The sequence below is a fragment of the Lipotes vexillifer genome, unplaced genomic scaffold, assembly GCF_000442215.2.
Source record: "Lipotes vexillifer unplaced genomic scaffold, Lipotes_vexillifer_v1.1 scaffold451, whole genome shotgun sequence".
NCBI lineage: Eukaryota > Metazoa > Chordata > Mammalia > Artiodactyla > Lipotidae > Lipotes > Lipotes vexillifer.
In genome coordinates this window covers 1,949,800-1,973,865 of record NW_006795989.1, presented here as the reverse complement: position 1 = coordinate 1,973,865, position 24,066 = coordinate 1,949,800, and the positions used below count along the sequence as shown (strand labels likewise).

Below are 24,066 nucleotides of genomic sequence, written 5' to 3'. Positions count from 1 at the left end.
CCACATTAAAAAAAAAAAAAAAAAAAATTAAACCCAGGCATATCATATTCAAATTTTAGAAAATCAAAGATATTTAAGTGACACTCAGTAAATGTTGTTTCAAAGCATTTATTCAGTGTCAGTAAAGACAGGTACTTAATTCTCTCAGGGATAAGGAGGTGGTCCAAAGTGGTATTTTTTCAGTTGGGGCTTTGAAAAGATTAGAAAAAGGAAATAAGTCATTCTCTGTAGAAAGAACAAGGCTTTGCCTACTTCACCTTGCTCTCATACCGTTCTCCCCTGTTATCAGAGGGGATATTTTTAGTTGCAAATAATGGAAAATTAAACTGGCCCTATGGAAACTGGCTTAAATAATAATGCGGATTTACTGGCTCACATAACTGAAAAGTCTAGAGGCAGGGCAAGTGCAGGGTTGATCCATTCAGGAACTCAAAAGTGTCATCAAAGAACAGGTTTCTTTATATCACAGCAATTTGGCATCCACATTTCAAGTTCCTCCTTTTTAGCTTCTCATGATCGTAGGATGACTGCCAGCCCCAGTAGGAGTTACATTCTTCCTGGTTTATAACCACTGGGTAAGGTCATTTATCCACTCCTGAGCCAAAGACTGTGGCTAGAGTAATGAAATATGTTTATGGCCTTGTGCCAATTTAGGGCTCCTCTCTAAAGCTGGAGGCATCAAAACAAAACTCTGGATAAGTTTAGGAAGGAGAAAGGGGATATTGATGCTCAGTAAGCTACCAATAAATATCCAATGCACTCCTTCACTCAAAATGCTCCAGCCATACCAGACTTTTTCTTGTTCCTCATATATATTAAACTCTTTCCTGTCTCAAGGCTTTTGCTGTTCCCTTGCCTGAAACATCATCCTCTTCCCTCCCCCACCACTTTACCCCCAATGTAATGAAGTCACCTATGATAATGTCATCACATCCTCTACTTTTTCTTCATATCACTTATAACAGTTTTAACTTATTTGATCTGTGTGACGGTTTTATATGTAACTCCTCCATTGGACTATAACTCAAAAAAGCAGAAACATGTTTCATTTTCTTCATACCTGTACCCTAAGTGCCATATAGTACCTGGCACACAGAGGCACTCAAAAGTTGAATGAATGAATGAATGGTGCTAATGAGATTAACATATAGTGAATGCTTATTGGTTATTCATATCACCATAAAAATGCATGCCACTGGTCACAAGTCAAAGAAACAATATTTTGAATGGGTTAGAACAAATTCATTCATTGCATTTATTGAAATCATAACTCAAAGTTTATAAATCTGTATTTAAAACATTTCATTTATCTTTATACAAAAAAAACCCACCCAACTTTTCTGGTATTATTTCATAAAACTAGTTTTATATAATACAATAAACTATATCAATCATACCTTCTTTAAACTGCGTATTTCAGATTCTTGTTTTTTATTTAAAGCTGAAAGTCTTTTGTTTAACTGTATTGCTTCTTGTACTGTAACATGAAAGACACTTAGGAAAACATTATATTCATTGTACATTTTAAGGAAATATTACTAACATGGACAAGGAAAATAGCCTCAATGCAATATATATAATTATTACTGAATTTAATAATATTAATTAAACTGCCATTTACTATTACCAGTATCAGATAAGTTCAATTTCTTCATTATAAATAAGTCTATTTAAACATTTCCTCTTAAATATGTTAAGTTTAAATGCGATAGCACCTACCATTTTGCTCTAACTTTTCATGATTCTCTTTTACTAATCCAAATTGACCTGTTATTGTAGCATAGTATTTCTCAATTTCATTCAGTTGCTTCTGATGATCTTCTTTAGCCAGAAAATGTAACTGGACTTTTTGTTCCTATTTTGAAGAGTTATTTTAAATGTTATACATATATAACACATACATACATATATATATATACACACATATTTATTAAACATACATAACAATTTATTGTTTTTAATAACTGTTGTTATTAACATAAGTATGTCATGAAAAAGTACTCTCTGAGTACACCTTAGGGAGGAAATATTAGTTAGGTTCTAAATCTAGATAAAATTAAAGCATTTTTTTTTTCCTGTAACAAAATAGTCACTTAAGGTTATATTTTCCTTGTTTACAATTCCTTTTTCAAAATCAATTGGTTGTTTTATTTACCGAAAAGTTAATTAGTCCAGTACAGCACTAAGCAAAGTGAGGGGAATATTATTAAAGCAATACTCCTGATAATTTAGGAAATAATTTTTTTTCTCTAAATACTGGCATAATCATAATGTACATTATCAAAACTCAGATAAATTTTCTGAGATTAATATTAATGAATATAGCACCTTCTCACTGTATTAAAAACTGGAACAATGAGAACAATATCTATCAGTGATAGGGAGACAATATAGTATAGCAGAAACTACTTAAGCTAGGAGACACAGTTGGTAAAAATTGGACCTTATATATAATATAATATGGGCCTTCACTGCTTTCAGCTAAAGGAGCTTGTTTTACCATACTTAGAAAAATGACTTAAAATTTTTTAAAGAAATATTATGTTAACAGAATCAATAACACTCTTCAAAAGTTTTTATTTTGGCATTAGCAGAATCGTTGATTTCACAACTTTCATTCATTTCTGCCACACACGTCAATTTCTACTGAGAGAGGATGAACAAAGAACAGTGAACTCCCATCAATAGGCACTCAGTAATTACTTTCTGAATGAACTGTTGTCTCATAGAGTTCTGACAGTGGCAATTTGTTACATTTGCCTGGACAGCATCTATTTCTCTTACCCAAAAGTAACACATTTTCAAGTATTTCCTTGAAATACTTCTTCACTGCAATCTAAATTCAACCAAATTCAGGGGTCCTATTCTCCCCTAGTCAAGTATAGGGCATATTACTCCAAATAAACCAATTGATTTCTACATTCTTGGAATTTGAATCTTGAGCAAAAGAGACTTATAAAGCTAAAGAACTTCAGTGGTGATCCTATCCAGACTGATATGAGACCTCCTCTGTCCTGGGTTCCTACATCCTGCTTCTCAAACCCTGGAATTAACCTAGTCCCTGTTCATTTTCAAAACCATTCTTGACTCTCTGATTGATTGCAAGTGTCTCCACTAAATTTCCTTTTGCATAAGTTAACCAGAGCCATTTTGTACTGCTTAACACCAAAGTACAGGCAGTATTGTAGAGTGGTCAAAAGCTATTCTGCCTATGTTTAAATCTTGCCTCTGTAATTTAGTTGCTGTGTGACCTCAGGAAAATTATCTACCCTGTCTTTAAAATAGAGATTATACCAGTATCTCCCTCATAGGGTTGTTGTGAAGATAAGACAAATTAATGCCTACAGAGCACTAAGAACAGAGCCTATCACATACCAAGTACAATATAATGTTTTGTTATTACTATTCCTTAAATGATAAAAGCGCCTTCAATAGCCTAATTTTTATTCGGACTAAGAATAGCCCTCTCTAATATTAATAAGGAACACACATCATAATTTAAGTTGTACCTAACTATATTAACTTGGCAAATCTGGTGAAAATCTTAACTTTTTCAAAGATTTTTTTAAACAATTTTAAGCGAAGTGATAAGTACACTGGCAACGGTTATGAAAGATGAGTTAAATTTTTCTCATGCACTTCTATGGGCTTTTCAAATTCACTACTTAGTCATTTGAATTAAGCATGCATCAGTTATAAATTCAAACAAGTTGACAAGTGCACTTACCCCTGAGATCTTATGCTTACCTGGGTAGTCACTATTATCAATAACTAAACAATGAACAATAATGACCCGTATTCTGTTTCTCTCAAATACCACTTAATTCTCTGGAGAATTATACTCCTTTCAGGAGATGTGTAGAAACCCAATACAATTTCACTAAAAATTGGTCTAAAGACATTTTTTTCAGTTCAAGGAATTCTTTCAATTTTTCAAGTCAAATCAATTTTTAGATAGCCTTTAATGAGAATAGCATCTACTACATATTAATACACATTAATACTGTCAATGTCTGCAAAGGTTAACTAATCCCGGTAAGTAAAAATGCAGCAAAGATCAAAGTGAGTTCATATGTATTCTCTACATACATAGAGCTCTGTACATATTAGATTAGTTTGTAACATACTCTATCCCAACATCCTTTGCTTGAAGCCAAAGTTGAATTAAAATGCAGTTTCATTTGTTTGCATGATACAATTCTGATTTTCAAATACATTAGTCTATACAATGGCCATGATAAATGCTATAAAGACGTTTAAATCACAATGGGCACCTACAGCTCATTAGCTCATACAGGCCTATATGCGACTGTTCACATATAAACCTACTTGGCTGCCCTGATTTAGTTTTGATAATGAGATGAAGAGGGCAGCTTGCCACTAACTGCATGACTGTCAGCAAATAGTTTAAATTCTTTGGGAAGCAACAACAAAAAGCAGATTGGTAACACCTGCCTGAGAAAGCTAAGAACATTATAAAGAATAATACAACTAAATTGATGGTGTTATTATAACTTTAACATTACATACTATAGCATAATAAAGATTATTTTATTGCAATGACTAAGAAATGGCTAAGTATGTAGTGTTTTTGTTCTTTTTACCTCTCTGAATTGGGACAAGTTATTTTCTCTTTCATACATTTTTACTACTAAATGCAAAGACTGTCAACAAAATAATACCAGGATTGCCTGCTTTCCAAATACATATGTACCTCATTTTAAACAATTTCAATCTTTGAAAATCAAGATTAGAGAAAGACAGCACATGCATAATTACAAGTGTGTGTGGTCTAAAAGTTTACTTAAAAGCCTCTTAAGGCATTTAAAATAGGAATAATTTAAAAATAACATTTACACCCAACTTTTTAGAACTATGCTTACTAATAAAAGCCATAGCTGCTCATTTCCCTCATTTCTTATTTCCTTATAGAGACTGATTTGAAAACTTCTGGAGATAAAATTAATTTCCCTTAAAACAATTAGTTTGTTATAAGTAAATTGTAGAGAAAAAGATTCAAAACCCCCAAACAAACTGCATATATTCCTCATTTCTATTTTTGCAACTTACCTTTTAATTTCTTCAATATAAACCCAAAATAAATCAATGGATTATAAAACTCACTTTTTAAAAACCCATGGCATCTTTCTTAGGATATTGATACTTTCACCTTTTTAGTCACAACATTAGGTATATACTACTTAAAAAAACTAAAGTTACATATTTTATGTGTACAGATGTATATAATTATTATAATCATGAAGATTACTTCCAGACAAGTCTTTAGTCTAAAAATATTCTACTCTGAAAGAAAATATGTGGTAAATCCAAATCTCATCAAAACCTTCAATACTGAAAAATTGTTTTAATTCAATAAAGACAAAATAAATTCTTCTTGTAAGTCTTTTCTTTAAAGGAAAGTGATATACAAAAAAGAAACTATAACTAAGAGATGGTTGGATAAATTTTTATTTTGTTCGTTAAGCTCTATTGGCAACTCAGTTACACAACATAGTCACCTATACAGTAATTATGGGAACAAAGCAGGAAAGATTTCCATCAATGACCAAATCAATTAATTTGATGTTCTATAGCTTATTTTTATCATATTTAGTTGCATTTGTTTTATTGGTAATGATCAATGTGATCATTTGTTCAAGAGAAGATCTTGGTACTTTTAGAGATAGATGAATCTTTCCATTCATAATTGTGTTAATTTATCTAGAGACATACCACCTCTACATGAAAATCACCTTACTGAATCCCCACAAGACAGAAATTTATTAGTAGTTAAGAGCTTGCCTATAGGAAATCATGAACTTGTTTAAAAGTGTCTTAATACTATTTTTAAAATTATTTCTTTTGGGACACTTATCAATTGCTCCCCAAAGTCCTGCCTTGGCACAAGTGACCATCTTGTTTCATGTCTTGCACATAGTCAAATAATATCAATATAAAAGGATAATGTGCTGATTTGAATAGAATTAACTGGATTACTGAATACTGTTTAGTACTTTGAATAAAGAAAAGGTCACCTGAATTATATAAGAATAATGTAAAACGAATAATGTAAGAATGTTTAGAAAAAGGTTTATTTTTAACTTTTAAATCCATCATCTAAAATATACATAATATTCTGCCAAAATTGGTATGAAATATTGTATATCTATCAATATATAAAATTATTTTAATGTAAAGTGATTTATTTAATGCTTTGAACTGTCAGAAAAAATATAACTATAATTCAAATTTTAGTAGGTTCTTAAGAGTCTTAAATTCACATTAACAAAATGTTCAAAAGTGACCAGAAACTATCAAAAGTATATTGCATGTTTCCATGTTTTTTTAAGATTATAAGTATCTGTTTGATGAAATTTTAAAGTGGAATAAAATAAAACACATTTTATGTTGCCTTTGATCTTTTAACTTGTAGCCTTATCTCCCAGGTCAGAGGGTACATAATTCAATTTCACTATATTTTGTGTAAAACCACTGCAGCGTTGAAGATGACTTTCAGTACAAATGTCATGGTACTTAAAGCTAAACCAGAATCTAGTTTTTCAGCTCCTTAATTAAAATCATAGTTTAAAATAGTCTGACAATATTATCTGTAGTGTTTCCAGTTGAACAGTGACAGAATTTTCACATCTTTTATTCAATCAAGCTTAGCAATCTTTCTATGGCTCTTTTATTTTCTAACACACCAAAACATTTCAAGAAGCAAAATACTTATTTTATATTTTTGTATTTAACGTCATAAGGAATGATCTCTCATTTCTTACTTCTCATAGATATAATACATAAACTTTACTCAAAAATTATTTTTACTTGCCTTACAGTCTGCTCCAAAGAAGGAAGAACGAAATAGCATAAACCCACCCAAGAAGCCCTCTGAAGATTAAGTGGATATGGGAGAATTTTGCTCAATCAAAAATACAGAGAAAAAAATTCTTCTGAATCAAACAGGGATAGAAAGATAGAATATCAAAGCAAATATTTCATAAAATGTTATGCTGTAAAAATGTAAATATTAATTTTAATATACTACAGAAGAGGAATGCACAACAAATTAACACTTGTTGAATGATAAAGGATGAGTACCATATCCCAAGTGTAGTATTCAAATGCTACTTCATATTATTTCAATTTTTCAGGCTAAAAGTAATAACTATGTGTTTACACAAATACCTAGAAAAGACATCATTAAAGTAAGGGGTTTCAGAATTCTGTTGTTTTCACTTCTTTGTTGTTCAATTTTCATATAAGACCTCTACCAATAATTTGGGAACTGTGTTAAATTTATTTTATAACATGTAAACACTATCTAGAAATAAATTTGTGAAATAAATGCATTTAAGCTATATCTGAAATTGTAATTCAGTCCTTTAAAGGGGATATTAATATCCAGTTTCAACATTTTTTTTACAATAAATGTCACATTAATATTGACAAAAATACTGTGCACATTATGTACTAATCTGGGGTGGGTGTATATTTTGAAATTTCCTTACCATTTCACTCACTTTCTTCTGTAAAGAATATTTAGAAACCTTGAAAAAAATAAGGGGAAAAAAATCTCATGAAAACTTTTTAGTTATTTGTTATAAATTCCTTCTGATATTAAAATTGTATGTTATATAATGTGATGTGTATCTTATATGCACTTTTTTCCAATGACACTTTTTCAAAATGTTACTTACCATAACTTTATTCCCTATAACAAAAACAATACATTTATTTATTTATTCAACACATATTTATGGAGCACCTACTATATGCCAGCCATTTTCCTAGGATCCTGGGATACAACAATGAACAAAGTCCCTGCCTGTAACAAGCTCTCTGTCTAGTGGGGGTGGTGGTAGACAGACAATTAAATATAAGTAAAAAGTATAGAAGTTACAGAGTGACAACTACTATGAAGAAAAATAAAGCAAGAAGGACAGCAAGAAAACTCTAGGAGAGTCTGCTACTTAATATTAGCTCTTCGTTGAACAAATTTTGATAAAATAGATAAGCATGGGGAAAAACATTGTCTTAAACAAACCATCTCACAACCCAGAAATAACCATCATTAATACCATGGTACTTCCAGATATTTTTCTATGTATTTATACTTTAAAAGAGAGTCAGTAGGGGGTAGAATAATAATACATGTACTATTTTGTAACCTATTTTTATTTAATATATAGCAAACACTTTTATATTACAAATTAATCTACAACACAAGTTTTTAATGGCTACACAGTATTCCACTAACTCTATACCACAGTTTATCAAATCACTCTCATCTTTGTAGATTTACCGAGTTTCCAGTTCTATGAAAGAATTCTGAAATAAACATGTTGTACCAAGAAAACTCTGTAGTTATTCATTTTAGCAGAATAAATTCCAAGAAGCAGGACTCCTTTTGTTCATTTTTATAAACTTAACAATTGTTATTACACACACAGTCCTCCAGAATGGTGGACCAAGTTAAACTCCAACTAGCCATGTATGAGTGCTTATTTACTTAAACTCACCTAATATTTGCTAAAATTTAAGCAAAAGTTCTTAAAATTACTTCACATTTCCTGTGAAATAAATTTTTAGCATACTGCCTTGAACTAATAATTTTATTTCATTTTGGTGGAATGAGTTATATGTGATTCATTTCTTCAACAAATATTGAATGCTTACTAAAAGTAAAGCACTAATGTAGACATTGGGGGTATAGTATTGGACCAAAAAATCCTGTCCAGCTTAAATTCTGGGGAATGTAGATAATTAGCAATATAAATAAGTTAAAATATATAGTTCTATTAGATATTGATAAGTGCTAAGGAAAAATAATAAATCAGGGAAGGGGATTACATAGGATGGCCAGGAAAGTCCTTTCTGAGAGGGCAACTTTTGAGTAAAGACTCAACAGAAAGTAAGGAAGAGTATTCCAGCAAGTGCAAAGCCCCTAAGGTGGGAAAATGTCTTGTGTGTTCAAAGAACAGCAAAGAAGCCAATGTGGCTGGAAGATTTAGTAAGCAAGCGGAAGAACAGCAAAAGATGAGTTCACAGAAGAGTAGGAGAGGAGGTCGGGCCAAATCACTGTAGGTCTTGTAGTACATAATAATGCTTTACTCTGAATGAGACCAGGAAGCCACTGAAGAGACCCAAGCACAAATGTGACAGAACCTGACTTACTCCTTGAAAGGATCACTCTGACTGTTATATTAAAACTGAAGGAGAACAGAAGTGGAAGCAGGAAGAACATTTAATATAACTACTGCAATTGAGATGAAAGAGGATGATGAAAGAGGACTAGAGTGTTAGTAGTAGATGTAGTAGATGTAGTGAGAAGTGGTCAGATTCTGGATATACTCTGAGGGAAAAGCTGAAAAAAATCTGCAACAGGAAGAAGGGAGTTGTAATTAACAAAAACAGAAAAGACAAGTTAGTTAGCTATCAGGGTGAGATTTTAGGAACTTAGTTTTGGACACGTCAAGTTTGAGATGTCTTTTAGACATCCAATAGTCAATCCAGGCTGGAGTTGGGGCTGGAGATATACATTTGGAAGCCCTCTGCATGTAGACCCCATTTTAAAGAAATGAGACTAGATGAGATCAGAGTATTTTTTAAGGCATACAGACAAAAGCAAAGTAAAAAGGTAGAGGTCATCTAGAAAAATAAGAGGAAAAAAAAAAGACTGGCCTTGGGACTCAGACTGGAATTATACCTCCAGCTTTCCAGAATCTCCAGCTTGCAGACAACAGATCATGGCACTTCTCTGTCTCCATAATTGTGTGATTGTGTGAGCCAATTCTTCATAATCAATCAATCAACCTCTTCCTTTCTTTCTCTCTCTATATATACAGGTTCTGTTTCGCTGGTGAATCTTCACTAATACAGCTACCATTAGCCAAAGAAAAAACTGATAAACATAGAGCAAACTTACCAAATTCTTTCAGGTCACTGCTCTTCAAACATTAATATCTCTGCATTTTATTCTTTCTGAACCATGATTCACAGCTCTATTTTATCAACACCTCTAGAGCACTTTCCAACTTAAAAAACTACCATGTAGCTGCATTCCTATGTCAAATAAGTCAAATTTGAAAGTACCATAACTAGATTGACATGAAATCTTTTTAGAGATGTTCTATAAAGTGATTATTCATTCTGAAATCACATAAAACTGTTTTATAATACCAGATACAGGCAGCTTTCTAATACTGGAACAAAACTATACTAACACTAATTAGCATACTAACAACAGAAAGCAATTTGAAAGATAAAGTACAAATGTTTTCCTAGTTATAGCCATCCTTCACTTTTTGGAAAATTCTATGAAAAGTTTACTGTAAAGTACATTTGTTTAGAGCAAATCTATTTTCCCATTAAATTAATGGGATTTATGTTACTTGGGAATAAAGTCCTTTAAGTACTGTGCTAAAAATACTTAACCCCTCACCTTCCTGAACAATTCAGTCCCAAGTTCACTAGGTGGGGAAGAGGTGAAGGGGTAGTGGTGGCAGCATTCCAGAACAGGGTATCAGGCCTGAATGGGGAGTCAAAAGCTGAGTAGGGTGCTTAGTAGGCAGTGCTGAAAATGGGCAACCAGGTATCAGAGTTGAAGCAGGGAGAAGAGGGCATCCACATTAGGAAGGAGTAGCAGAATGGAGGCCTGATCACATACAGGGTAATTTATCAAATAAGTAAATATATTAAGAATAAAGAAAGTCATATTTCTTACTGTAACAGAAAAGAAATATATAAATATGGAAGGGAAATAAATTAAAATTAACTTTATGGTTTTGGATTGGAAATGGAAGTAATGTGAATTCCTGGTTTTTGACATATATAGATTGACAGAGAAACAAAGATAATTATAAATGTGTGTTTATATATTTGTGTGTATATAAATACATACATAGATTCCCTAGCTCTGTCTACTAAGAAGGTCTGAGACCAATGACACCCCAATAGCAGTGAGTGTAACAATGCCCAGATCTGGGTGTCTACATTCCATTTTCCACTAAAAGGAACCAGGGCAATGTGGAGAAATGCTGTATTCCAGGGCAAGGTTACGTAAACTACAAGGTGATCCTGGAACATTTTGTTTTTACCTGAGAGCAGGAAAATGCTGAAAGAATGATAAAGTCATGTCCAAAAGACTAAAAAATCAGCCTGAATGGACTCCTACTGACCAAACTAATGATAATGTGAGGATCAAAATAAATAATGATAGTCACAGATTTTTATCCATTGAATAAAATAAGAAACTACAATTCTAAACTGATATAAATAAATGAATATATTAAATGTTTGGAGAGAAACAGAACATTTCTATTCAAAGTACCTGCCTATAAAATACTCTGATTAGAAAGGGGAAAAGAGTAACTTTCCAGTGGAGAAACTTGTCAGATACCACCTAAATCAAATGTTCAAAGTGAACATCACCAATAACAAGACAAACTGAAATCATCAGCTATCTGATAGAATTCAATTATAAGAATAAGGCCTTAGTTATGTAATATTCTTGCCAAAAATGCATAAACTATCTCTATTCATGAGGAAATATCCAAACAGAAACTGAGGGAGATTGGCACAACACTGTAAATCAACTATATTTCAATTTTAAAAAAAAACAAACAGAAATTGAGGGACATTCTACAAAATGACTAGACTGTGATCTTCAAGAGTTTCAAAGGCACTAAAATCATACAAAAACTGGGGAACTGTTCCAGACTGAAAGAGATCAAAGAGACATGACAACTAAATGCAACATAAGATTCTAAACTGGATCCTTTTGCTAGGACAATTGGTGAAACCTGAATGAGGCACGAGAATTAATTTACAATTATATATCAGTGTTAACTTCCTGATTTTATGGTTGTGTTATGGTTTTGTAGGACAATGTCCTTGATTATAGGAGAGATATTACAGTATTTGGGGTGACAGGGCATCAGATTGGCATATTACTTTTATATTATTTTATTTTTTTTAATATATGTATTTATTTGTTTATTTGGCTGCGTCAGGTCTTAGTTGTGGCATGTGGGATCTTCACTGGAGCATGTGGGATCTTTTAGTTGCAGCATGTGAAGTCTTAGTTGCTGCATGTGGGATCTAGTTCCCTGACGAGGGATCAAACCCGGGCCTCCTACACTGGGAGCACAGAGTCATAGCCACTGGATCACCAGGGAAGTCCCTGGCATATTACTTTTAAATCATCCAGGAAAATAGTTCTCTGTAATGTATTTCTAACATCTCTGTAAGTTTATGATTCTCCAAACTATAAAATTTCCAAATATCTAAGAATTCCTTATGGATAAATGCACACAAAACTCTAGGAATTTAGTTCCCTTTTATCACTGTGGCTAGGTAAGGCCTAATAAGATAAAGATTCAATAGTAGAAATAACACATTATGTATTAAATATGCCTTCAGTTCTGTGAGGGGAATTAATGTCTTAATTTATAAATTCAGTAAGTTTAAAATTAAGTGAAGTAGGGGCTTCCCTGGTGGCGCAGTGGTTGAGAGCCCGCCTGCCGATGCAGGGGACACAGGTTCGTGCCCCGGTCCGGGAAGATCCCACATGCCACGGAACGGCTGGGCCCGTGAGTCATGGCTGCTGAGCCTGCGCTGAGCCTGCGCGTCCGGAGCCTGTGCTCCGCAACGGGAGAGGTCACAACAGTGAGAGGCCCGCGTACCGCAAAAAAAAAATTAAGTGAAGTAGAGAATATGATACATTATTGCTTCACAAATGGTCTTGTTTGGGAAATGCTGATGTATTTCAATTTCCTCATTTTACCTAAAGGAAAATCGAGGTTCAAGAAGACAGTCTTACCACAGGATCATGTATAATAGTAAGCCTTTAACAGGCAGAAATAATTTATTTAAAATCTACAGGACACTCAGCAAAATTTAGCCCTTAGGCATACTGTTTACATAAACAAAGTTTAATTTGTCAGGTAACTTAGATATAAGCAGGTTGCCCTGCTCTAACTAATCCCTTTATTATTTTTTTAATATATATATATTTTTTATTTTATTTATTTATTACTTTTGGCTGCTTTGGGTCTTTGCTGCTGCACACAGGCTTTCTCTAGTTGTGGTGACCGGGGGCTACTCTTCCTTGTGGTACGCAGGCTTCTCATTGTGGTGGATTCTCTTGTTGCAGAGCACGGGCTCTAGGCGTGCAAGCTTCAGTAGCTGTGGCTCGCAGGCTCTACAGCGCAAGCTCAGTAGTTGTGACGCACGGCTTAGTTGCTCCACGGCATGTGGGATCTTCCCGGACCAGGGCACAAACCCGTGTTCCCTGCACTGGCAGGCAGATTCTTAACCACTGCGCAACCAGGGAAGCCCTAACTAATCCCTTTAAAATCAAGTAACAAGGTATCATTTTAAATAGAAGTTAAACACATTCAAAGAATCCATTAAAAGAAAAATAATTCAGCTTTTGGTGTGTTGTGGTTTTGTGTCTATTTGTTTTATTTTAGAATTCAGTAGGTAGAGTGGCTTGGCTATGAGCTTTTCAAGAAAAGGCATTATCTGATTTCTTATTCCTGCACATGGTAGGCACAACCTCATGAAAGGAAAAAAGTAGTAACCTAAGTAAAGGAGGGAGGGAGGTTGCTACATGATGGTTAAGAGGCTGTGAACTTTGCCTAATGGATTTATATCAGATCCATAATTAAAGAGGAAGTTGTTTTTCTTTAACTTGGAGGGGAAACATCAGAAGTATCTTCATTGTTCTACTCTGTTCATATATCATGTTCATCCAGCCATAAAGTACCATATACATCACCTGTACTATGTCACGGGCTGAGCAAGGCAAAACAAATCCTTACAGCTCTTGCACAGAGGGTCAGACATATGAAGAAATTTCTTTTGATTTGAAAATACTCATTACATTACCCAGATAATTAAACACGCATGAGTGGTATCAAATGAAATAATTTAAGAAAAAGTGCTAAAATAACAAAGCACTTCTAACAAAATTGGCATATTTCTTTATTGACAACATTTTAGTAGGAAAAAAAGTAACACTTTTTCAAGATTTATTCAGAAATAAGAGGTAAGTTATGCCTAGTTCAAGATACTGTAAGAAAACACATTAGAGTCTTCTATAATAGCTATAATGGTAATTTCAGTATACTCAATTATAAGAACAACTGTTTAATTTAAATAATAAAAAAAATGTTTACCTACTGGGGTCATCTTAAACTGGATATCTGAGGTATGATAAGAATCACTAAACTGTATAACTACATAAACTTTAAATAGTAGCCTTAAACCTCTATTTCTTTTCCATCAACTTTAAAGAATATTTCTGGATATCACCATCAACTTCATCTCACTGCACCTTTACTTTTTCATCAACAAGGTTAGTAACATTTAAGTTTTGTTCTGTAACCATAATTAAGTCTCCCATGCTTTGCTTATAGGTTAATTCTAAAAACTGGAAGTCAACAGTGTTTATGTCATTACAATCAATATAGATATTATTTAATGCAAAGCCCAACAGGATGTTAATACCACATTTCCTTCGTATAGGTCCAATGTGCTACATGAAGGATGATTTTACTAGGGTCAGGACCTAAATATCTTTTCTTGTTTTAACCCATCAATTGCTCAAAACCATCCCAAATTTTAATTTACTTTATGCCTTAGTTATACGGTAATCTGTTTTCTCTGGAGTTTCTAATCACTTACTGCTTTGTTGCTGTTGTTGTTGAAGAAACAAGATATAAGGTTTCTTTACTATATCACTAATATCTTCCAGCCTCTAATCAACCAAATTGAGGCATGGAATCCATGTCTCAATTTTTATTAAAAACATTCTTCTTGGAACTCATTGACATTTTGTTGTACTTAATTTTTATTCACTTTGTTACATCAAAGTAACAAATGAAATCCAAAATAAAAATTGCTTAATATCTCAAATGAGGAGAATCTAAATAGTGTTAAGAAAACTGAATAACAACCTGAAAAAATATAGACTTAGATCCATATCTCATACTGTTACAAAGATAAACTTCAAATGATCAAAGATCTAATGTAAAATTTGAGTACTTAGATGTAATAAAAGAAACATTGGCAAATCCTTTTTATAACTTTGCAGTTGTGAATGCCTTTCTAACCATGACAAACTCCAAAAGCCGTAAAAGAAAAATACATAATTTATAGCAAATGTTAAACAAAAAGCCAAAAAAACAAAATCAAAATACAAATGACAAACTGAAGAAACAATCTGAAGCCCAGAACACAAACAAAAAGGGCTTATTTCAGAGAAATATAAAGAATTCATGGGAGTGACATCAGAAAGATGGTAGACCAGGAGGTCCCAGCCTTCCCACACCCCCACATGATTTAACAAGTACCTACAAATGAAAATAGTTCTGGAAGAGCTCTGGAGTACTATTAAGAAGCTGTAGCAACCCAGTAGAGCACAAAAAAACAAGGATGTCTGAATAGAAAAGTATAGGAAGCATTTCACCTGTGTCATTCAATCCTCTAGGTTCATACAGCTTGGCGCCAAAAGAAATGCCCTCAGCAACAACTCCCCCCAAATGGGAGAAAAGGAGAGCAGTAAGATACCAGCAGCCTTCACCACCAAGGACCTCAACAGCCCTCATCACTACCATGGACACCATCAGCTTTCACCTCCAAGGACACTGACAGTCTTTGCTAATGTCTACACCTACCTGAGCTGATGGAGCTGCCTGGAGCCCAGGCCACTGTGCCCTTTCTTGGAACCAGAAGCATCACTGCCCCCCAACCAAGCCAGAGCTGCTAGACCCAGCACTACACCTGGCACCACCACATATGCCACCCAGCCAGCATCCTCACATCCACCAGTAGGTCAAGGTTTATACCCACCAGAGCTAGTCCAAAAACTCTGAAAGAGGTCACTGCTCCTTCAATGCACAAACACCAACGAAGGGCTACAAGGAACACAAAAAATCAAGGAAACATGACACCATCAAAGGAATACTACAAATTTCCAGTAACTGTCCCCAAAGAACTGGAGATCTATGAACTACCTGACAAAGAATTCAGAATAACTGTTTTAAAGAAGCAAAGCAAACTACAAGACAACACAGATAGATAACTCAAAAAAATCAGGAAAATATTACATGAATAAAATGAGAAGTTCAATAAAGAGATAGAAGTCATAAGGAAAGAACCAAAAAAATTCTAGAGCTGAAGAACACAATGAATGAAATGAAAAATGTAATCGCTTCAACAGCACACTCAATGGAACAAAAGTAATAAACCAATGAACTCAAAGACATCATTTTAAATTATCCAGTGAAAAGAGAAAAGAATGAAAGAGGGTGAAGAAAGGCCATAAGATTTATGGAACACCATCAAAAGATAAAGGGAGAAGAATTTTTAAAATCACTATAAAAAACATCAAATAACAAAAGAAGACAAGAGAGGAAGAAAGGTACAACACAACTAAAACAGAAAACAATCAACAGAATGACAACAGTAATTCCACACCTATCAATAATTACTTAAATGTAAATGGATTAAACTCTCCAATAAAAAGGCACAGAGTGGCTAAACAAATTTTTTTAAATCCAGTGATACATCTGTAAGAGACTCACTGTAGATTTAAGGACGCATGTAGACTGAAAGTAAAAGGATGAAACAGATACACCAAAGAGTAACCAAAAGAAAGCAGGGGTGGCTAAACTTATATCAGATAAAATAGACTTTAAGTCAAAACTGTCTTTAGAGACAAAGAAGGTCATTCTATAATGCTAAAGAGTCAATTCAACAGGAAGATATAATAAGTATATATGTACCCAACATCAGAGCACTTAAATATACAAAGCGAACATCAACAGACCTGAAGAGACAAACTGACAAAACTACAATGATAGTAGGAGACTCCAGTACCTCACTTTCCGTAATGGATAGAATATCCAGACAGAAAATCAATAAAGAAACAGTTGATGTGAACATCATCATAGGTTAAATGGACCTAATAGACATATACAGAACTTTTCACTCAATAGAAGAAGAATACACATTCTTCTCAGGCACACATGGAACATTCTCCAGGATAGATCATATGTCTACCATATGGTGTATCACAGAAAAGTCACCTTCTATGTGATAAGTCATCAAAAAAGTCTTAAATTTGAGAAGATCAAAATCCATTCCAAGTATCTTTTCTGATCACAGTGGAATAAAATTAGAAATCATTAACAGTAAGAAAACAGGAAAATTCACAAACACATGGAAACTAAACAACATACTCTTGAACATTCGTTATGTTAAAAAAAAAAGGAGAATTTTAAAAGTATCTCAAGACAAAACAATAACACAACATATCAATACTTATGGGATGCACCAAAAGCAATATTAACAGGAGATTTCATAATGATAAACGCCTACATTAAAAAAAAAACCCTCAAATAAACAACTTAACTTTACATCTCAAACAACTAGAAGAAGAAGAACTAGGCCAAAATCAGCAGAAGGAAGAAAATAATAGAGATTGGAACAGAAATAAATCAAACAGCAAATACAAAAACAATTGAAAAAAAACAACGAAATTAAGAGTTGGTTTTTGGAAGAATAAGCAAAATTGACAAACTGTTAGCTAGACTAAGAAGAAGACAGAAGAATCAAATAAACAAAATTAGAAATGAAAAGGAGACATTACAATGGATGCCTCAGAAATAAAAAGGATAATAAGAGACTATTATGAACAATTATATGCCAACAAATTCTCCCATTAAAAGAAATGGAGGGCTTCCCTGGTGGTGCAGTGGTTGAGAGTCCGCCTGCCGATGCAGGGGACATGGGTTCGTGCCCCAGTCCGGGAAGATTCCACATGCCACGGAGCGGCTGGGCCCGTGAGCCATGGCTGCTGAGCCTGCGCATCCGGAGCCTGTGCTCCGCAACAGGAGAGGCCACAACAGTGAGAGGCCTGCGTACCACAAAAACAAACAAACAAAAATGACTTAAACATAACTCCTGAAACCATAAAACTACTCGAAGGAAATTTAGGAAAAGAGCTTCTCAACATTAGGCAATGATTTTTTAGACATGACACCAAAAGCACAGGCAACAAAAGCAAAAATAGACAAGTGGGACTGCATGAAACTAAAAAGCTTCTACACAGCAAAGGAAATAATCAACTGAGTGAAAAGGCAACCTATGCAATGGGAGAAACATTTGCAAACCATGTATCTGAGTAGGAGTTAATATCCAAAATGTAGCAGGAAGTCATATACACACTCAATAGCAGAAAACCCCAAATAACCCAATTAAAAAATGAGCTGAGGACCTAAACAGACATTTCTCAAAGAAAGACATACAAATGACCAACAGGTATATGAAAACATGCTCAACATCACTAATAATCAGGGAAATGCAAATCAAACTCACAATAAGATTACCTCACACCTATCAGAATGGCTGTGATCAAAAAGACAAGAGATAAGTGCTAGTAAAGATGTGGAGAAAAGGAATCCTTGTACTACTGTAATCAGACTAAAGGAAGAAAGCTTGTCAACTGCTTAAATAAATCCACACTACAGTGTGAATTACCTGATTCAGGTAGTAATCATCAAGATCCTTCCACTGTAAAATAATTACTTTGCTCTTTGTAATTAATATTATCTATAGGGTGATACTCTGAAATCATGTGAATATCTTTTCCCCCAACAATCTCTATTTTACTTTTTATCTCTTTCTATTGTTTGTCTTCCCCATTAGAATGTAAACTCCACAAGGGCAGAGGTTTTTGACCCTTTTACTCACAGCTGTATTCCCAGTGCTTAGATCAGGGTTTGGCACATAGTAGACCTTCATAAATATGTATTGAATGATTCATCATCTGTTGTATACCTCTGTATTCTGTTGTATACCTCATACCTCTGTATGAGACTGAATGACTTAAAGGCAAAGTGATGTTTCCTTCATCTTTGTATTTGTAGAAAATAAGCATAGTACTTAGCAAATAATAATAACAATAAATGCTATTTTATGTTAATTTTTAAGGACCATGGATAAATCAGTTATAATACATAGGCCTAACTTGCTTTTGTCATCTATAAAGTGCTAAAAATAACATATATCTAATTATATTACTGTGAGAAATAATGAAAGTTATATTAATATTTCCTTTTAAAATAAAAGATAAAGCAAAAATCCTACTAATTTGAAATCCAAGGCTCTCAGGAAAAAGTACTAAATTATATATGATATATGAATTTTTTTCAGCTTCACTTTGCTACACTACATGTTTACAGCATTTTACTGATACAATGCTAAACTACCAAATTACTTTTCAAGCAATACTAAGTTACTTTACCTGTAATGCCTTTAATGTTTCCTTCAATCCTTCTATTTCTTTTTCTTTTATTTCTGTAGCAAGTTGATATTTTCCCTTCAAGTAAAAAACTATATTTCAGTACTTTCCAATGTAAGTGACATTATTAACAGGGAAAACAAGAGTTCAAGAACCAAAATCTCTACTTGCAACCTAATACTTCACAGAATTTAATCATGTATCTGTACTACAAGTTGTATTTCTAATGACTTCAAGATATCATAAAATTACAATAAGGTCTATACAAGGTTACAAATATCATGAAATGGAAAATCTCATTATAACAATAAACCATTTTATCAGTAGAGCATTCCTGAGAACTTATGGATACTATATAATTATTTAATTCATATGGCTAGAATAAATATATTCTAATCAATAAGATACAAGTACATTTGTTTTATAAATATAAGGATATGAGAAAAATTTTAAAAGAAAGTCTTTTGCTAAAAATAACTCTAAGTTTTAATATTATAAATGACATGTCCTTTGATATAATAAAAACATGTATGAACTATTGAATAGCTAGAGAAAACATTTAATGCCACATGAATTTCTAGCATTGTTCAGAGTTGTATACTCTTTTCCTGTTGGTCTGCATGCAGATGCAAATCATCTTACTGTTTTTTAAAGAAGGTAATTTCATTGAAAAGGCACTAAAAATATATTATACTTAATAGAAACACTGCCGATAGTGGAAAGAGCATTAATTTAGGGGCTGAAGAAATCTAGGTTCTAGTCCCAGCTTTGCCACTTCAGCAAGTCATTTATATCTTACTAGGCTTCAGTACTCTCAACTGTAAAATGATAACAGCTCAAGTAACACGATTCCCTTAGGTCCTTTCTGTTTCTAAAATTTTAAGAAATTAACAGTCTCCATTTGTTTATTACCAATGCTCCTTTCCATTATGGTGAACAACTGATAATTAAATGCATTTAAGCTATGTTTCAAATTATTAAAAAATTAATATATACCTTTTCTTCTTCCAAGGCACACATCTTCATTTGCAACTGATAAAGAATTTTAAAAATTAAAATACAGGTAAGTGAAATGTTACCAGTGATTTACACTGGTCAGTGAGACTACAGAAATGTTTTACACGTCTATATTGTTTGAACTTAGTACAATGTGATTATGCTACTTTTACACTGAGAAAATAAATAATAAAAGGTATAAAAGGGGGAAAAAAGATAGTCACCAAAGAAAATGAACAATTTAATCTCACGATCAGAGCACCAATCATCCTTGAAAGTTTAGTTTTTCCCTCCAGTTTTTTTTTAATGTTTCAATATTTTGCCATCTACTCATAAACAATAACATATAACATTTTCTGAAGGCATACTTTTATAAAATTGGTATCATTTGTATTTGCACTGACAGTATTCTCTGAAATTTTTTTTAAATGCATGTGTTAGTCTAATAAATAAATAATGACATTTTAAAACAGAAAAACTAAGGTGAACTTGCCAAAGGAAACTAATTAAATATTCCAAGCAACACAAGGATACTAGGCAAAGTTGTCAAGAAATAAAATTTTTCTTTGAAATTTCTCCATCTCATTTTCCATATTCCTCATTTACCTTCAAGAATCCTTTTTCTTAAAGAGAAAGAAAAGAAGAAAAGAAATTAAAAAAGAACCCAATAGCACTTTCTCCTCTACCCTTCAATTACCTGAATATTTCTTCTTGCCCAGAGTCCCTTGTGGTAACAGAGACATAGAACTGCTCTCTCCTAAAGAATACTATGCTGTACATTTGGTTTCTGCTTCCTCACCCTTCAATTAAAACTCCCATAACTTAGGTAAAGCCAATTTCAGACTATAGGGAAGTTTATCATCTGCTTAAACAAATCCACACTACAGTGTAAATTACCAATAACCTTAACCCACTAGTGATTAGGTTATATAGGTTTATTTCTTTTTATGCATTTCTCTCTGAACACACACACTTGTATGGAGATAAAAACAAAAAAGGGGGAAGGAAAAAGGAAAAAAAAATGGTGATGTTGGCATGGCTATAAGGAAAAGCACTTCCAGAGTATATTTTCCATAGGCACATTTCTTACACTTCTATTTTATAATTAGGGACTGAAGAGAAATGTGAGGTAGTAAAGAAGAGCTATAGAATTCAAAATAACAGAAGGAGTTGTTCTTCATTTCTTTAAAATATTTTTTTTCAATTCTTCTACTGATCTTTCTTAGTTGTTAGTAGTTAATATTTATGGAGGTACATGATAATCACATCTCTTCATCCTTTACATCTCCCTACTTGCATTTCAGCTTTTCACAAGTGTTATAATGTTAGCTTGGGTAAAGGAGTAATGTGGAAAAGGTAAGCTCCTAGGATATGCTAATTAAAGACAGAAAAGGGAGAAGGGAGAGAAAGAGCAAGAACACACACTAACATATTTTATTTAGGCCCAATGAAAACACATCTCCAAGAAAATAGTATTCCTAATTTCTTTCCTTAACTAAATCATTCTACTACATTACATTATTATCAGTTGTGATTCAAAATAATTTTATTTCCTGCTTCCAATAATAACCTTTTTGTCCTCAGTGAGTATGGAGAACAACCTGTCATAATATTCATGAGAAGTGGGAAAAGTGCAATATTTAAAACTGTAATGTTTGTCTATCCTTATGAAATTACCTGCTTTTTAAAAACTGCCATTGCTTCTTTGTGTTGCTTTGTTAATGTTTCCTTTTGATTCTGAAGAGTTTCCTATTTTAAAATCATGAAAAGTTAAAACAGATTCTAGCCACTTTCAGTTTTAAATTTTAATTGGGTTCACAAATTAAAGTTAAATATATTCATTGCACATATTATTTTATGCTCTTAAAATGTAACTTATGACAATTTTATGATTTTTTTAACTGTCATGGACTCAGCATACAATAATTTTGCTTCCAGTTGCTTCATCATGATAAAACATATTGCTCTCTAAAATTTTAAACTCTGAATACAGCTTACTTTAAAGTTTTCTTCAAGAAAATGTCTTTCATAAAAAGTTATTAAAATTAAGTCTAATATACAAGCAGACTATAGTCTTATTACAGTTTCAAAAAAACCAATTTTATTATCTAAGCACAAATGTTTACATGGTAACATATGATTCTTTAAATTCACTGAAATAATTTTTTACAAAACCAAAACTACCACAAGGCTTTTTTTTTTTTTTTTTTTTTTTTTTTTGCGGTACGCGGACCTCTCACTGTTGTGGCCTCTCCCATTGCGGAGCACAGGCTCCGGACGCACAGGCTCAGCGGCCATGGCTCACGGGCCCAGCCGCTCCGCGGCATGTGGGATCTTCCCAGACCAGGGCACGAACCCGTGTCCCCTGCATCGGCAGGCGGACTCTCAACCACTGCACCACCAGGGAAGCCCCACAAGGCATTTTTGGAAAAAAATCCATGTATACAATTCCATTTCTTTCCCCTCCACCTTTTTTTGGTACAAGTTGTGTGTCCTGTCCTTTAGATTCAAGATGAATTTTTTTCTTCTATCTTTATCAAATAATTCTCATAATTTAAAAACTTAGAGCTAAAACTGGCAACCACTTTCAAATGCTTCTGTTATTTTACCCCATGATTCTACAACTTAAAAAATTTATCTACTGACCTCCTATATGATAGCTTTCTTGTATAACCATAATCCTACATGTCCTCCGTCTATTCTTCCAACAGTTACATAAAAATTGTGGCTTAAATCAACAGTCAGTATTTATACTCTTATAACTGCAATTTTTATTCAATGCTAAGCCATATGGTATATCATGATTACATTTCTTTTTAAAAATTTTATTTATTTATTTATTTATTTTTGGCTGCGTTGGGTCTTTGTTGCTGCGTGTGGGCTTTCTCTAGTTGCAGCGAGTGAGGGCTACTCTTCCTGGACCCAGGTTTGAACTGTGTCCCCTGCATTGGCAGGCAGATTCTTAACCACTGCGCCACCAGGGAAGTCCCATGATTACATTTCTATATATATAACTTTTATTTTCCCTGAAGTTAGCAATTACTTTAAAATATTTTAATTCCCATAACTAATTTTGAAAAATAATACTGCCAGTTCCAAGGTTTGTATCAATTGATTCATATGCTCAAAAGCAAAAAAAAAAGAACAGAAAAGGCAAAGTGAGAAGATCCCAAGAATGACTTAGGAAATCCCAAACTGCATAGGAAAACAGACATTTTTTTTTTTAATTTTTAAATTTTTGGCCACGCCACGCAGCTTGCAGGATTTTAGTTCCCTGACCAGGGAATGAAGCCGGGCCCTGGCAGTGAAAGCACCGAGTCCTAACCACTGGACTGTCAGGGAATTCTCCGGAAACCAGACATTTAGAAAAGCTGTAGATATTGGACGAAATTTTTCAGAGGATATTGCCTAGTTTTCTTATAAAAATATATTAGACTCTACTCCTGCAAACAAGGAAAGAATGAATTTATAGGACACTTCAGGGATAAATCCTTTGAGGAGCAGATTCTGAAGTAAATATGAACTCCAGCTCTCTCCTCATTTTTTGTGAACAGCCGTAAATCTAGAAATAGATTTAATATGCAACAAAAACTGGAATGGGAAACAGCCCCATTACTAGATCTCCAAATTCAGATCTTCAAAAAGCCTTAGAACAAAAGAATAAACTGGTACCCTTACAGATAAAACAATTTAATACTCCCACTCCTGTCATCAAGCATGAGAAGAGTGAGTCTCATGGTAAAGACACCTGTAGATAC

General features: G+C 33.4%; 1 protein-coding gene across 1 annotated transcript in view; it reads right to left on the bottom strand.

The window, feature by feature from the left end:
* LOC103081908 (coiled-coil domain-containing protein 73-like) overlaps nt 1-24,066 on the bottom strand; it is a gene marked incomplete at its 3' end in the record, with an annotated part of 63,702 nt that overhangs the window by 14,583 nt on the left and 25,053 nt on the right. The window contains exons 3-8 of the mRNA XM_007468093.1: nt 21,986-22,057; nt 20,309-20,344; nt 19,316-19,390; nt 7,512-7,550; nt 1,720-1,855; nt 1,398-1,477 (exon numbers count right to left, since the gene is read on the bottom strand). Of these exons, the coding sequence (XP_007468155.1) occupies nt 1,398-1,477; nt 1,720-1,855; nt 7,512-7,550; nt 19,316-19,390; nt 20,309-20,344; nt 21,986-22,057 (438 nt within the window). The remainder of the gene's footprint in view (nt 1-1,397; nt 1,478-1,719; nt 1,856-7,511; nt 7,551-19,315; nt 19,391-20,308; nt 20,345-21,985; nt 22,058-24,066) is intronic.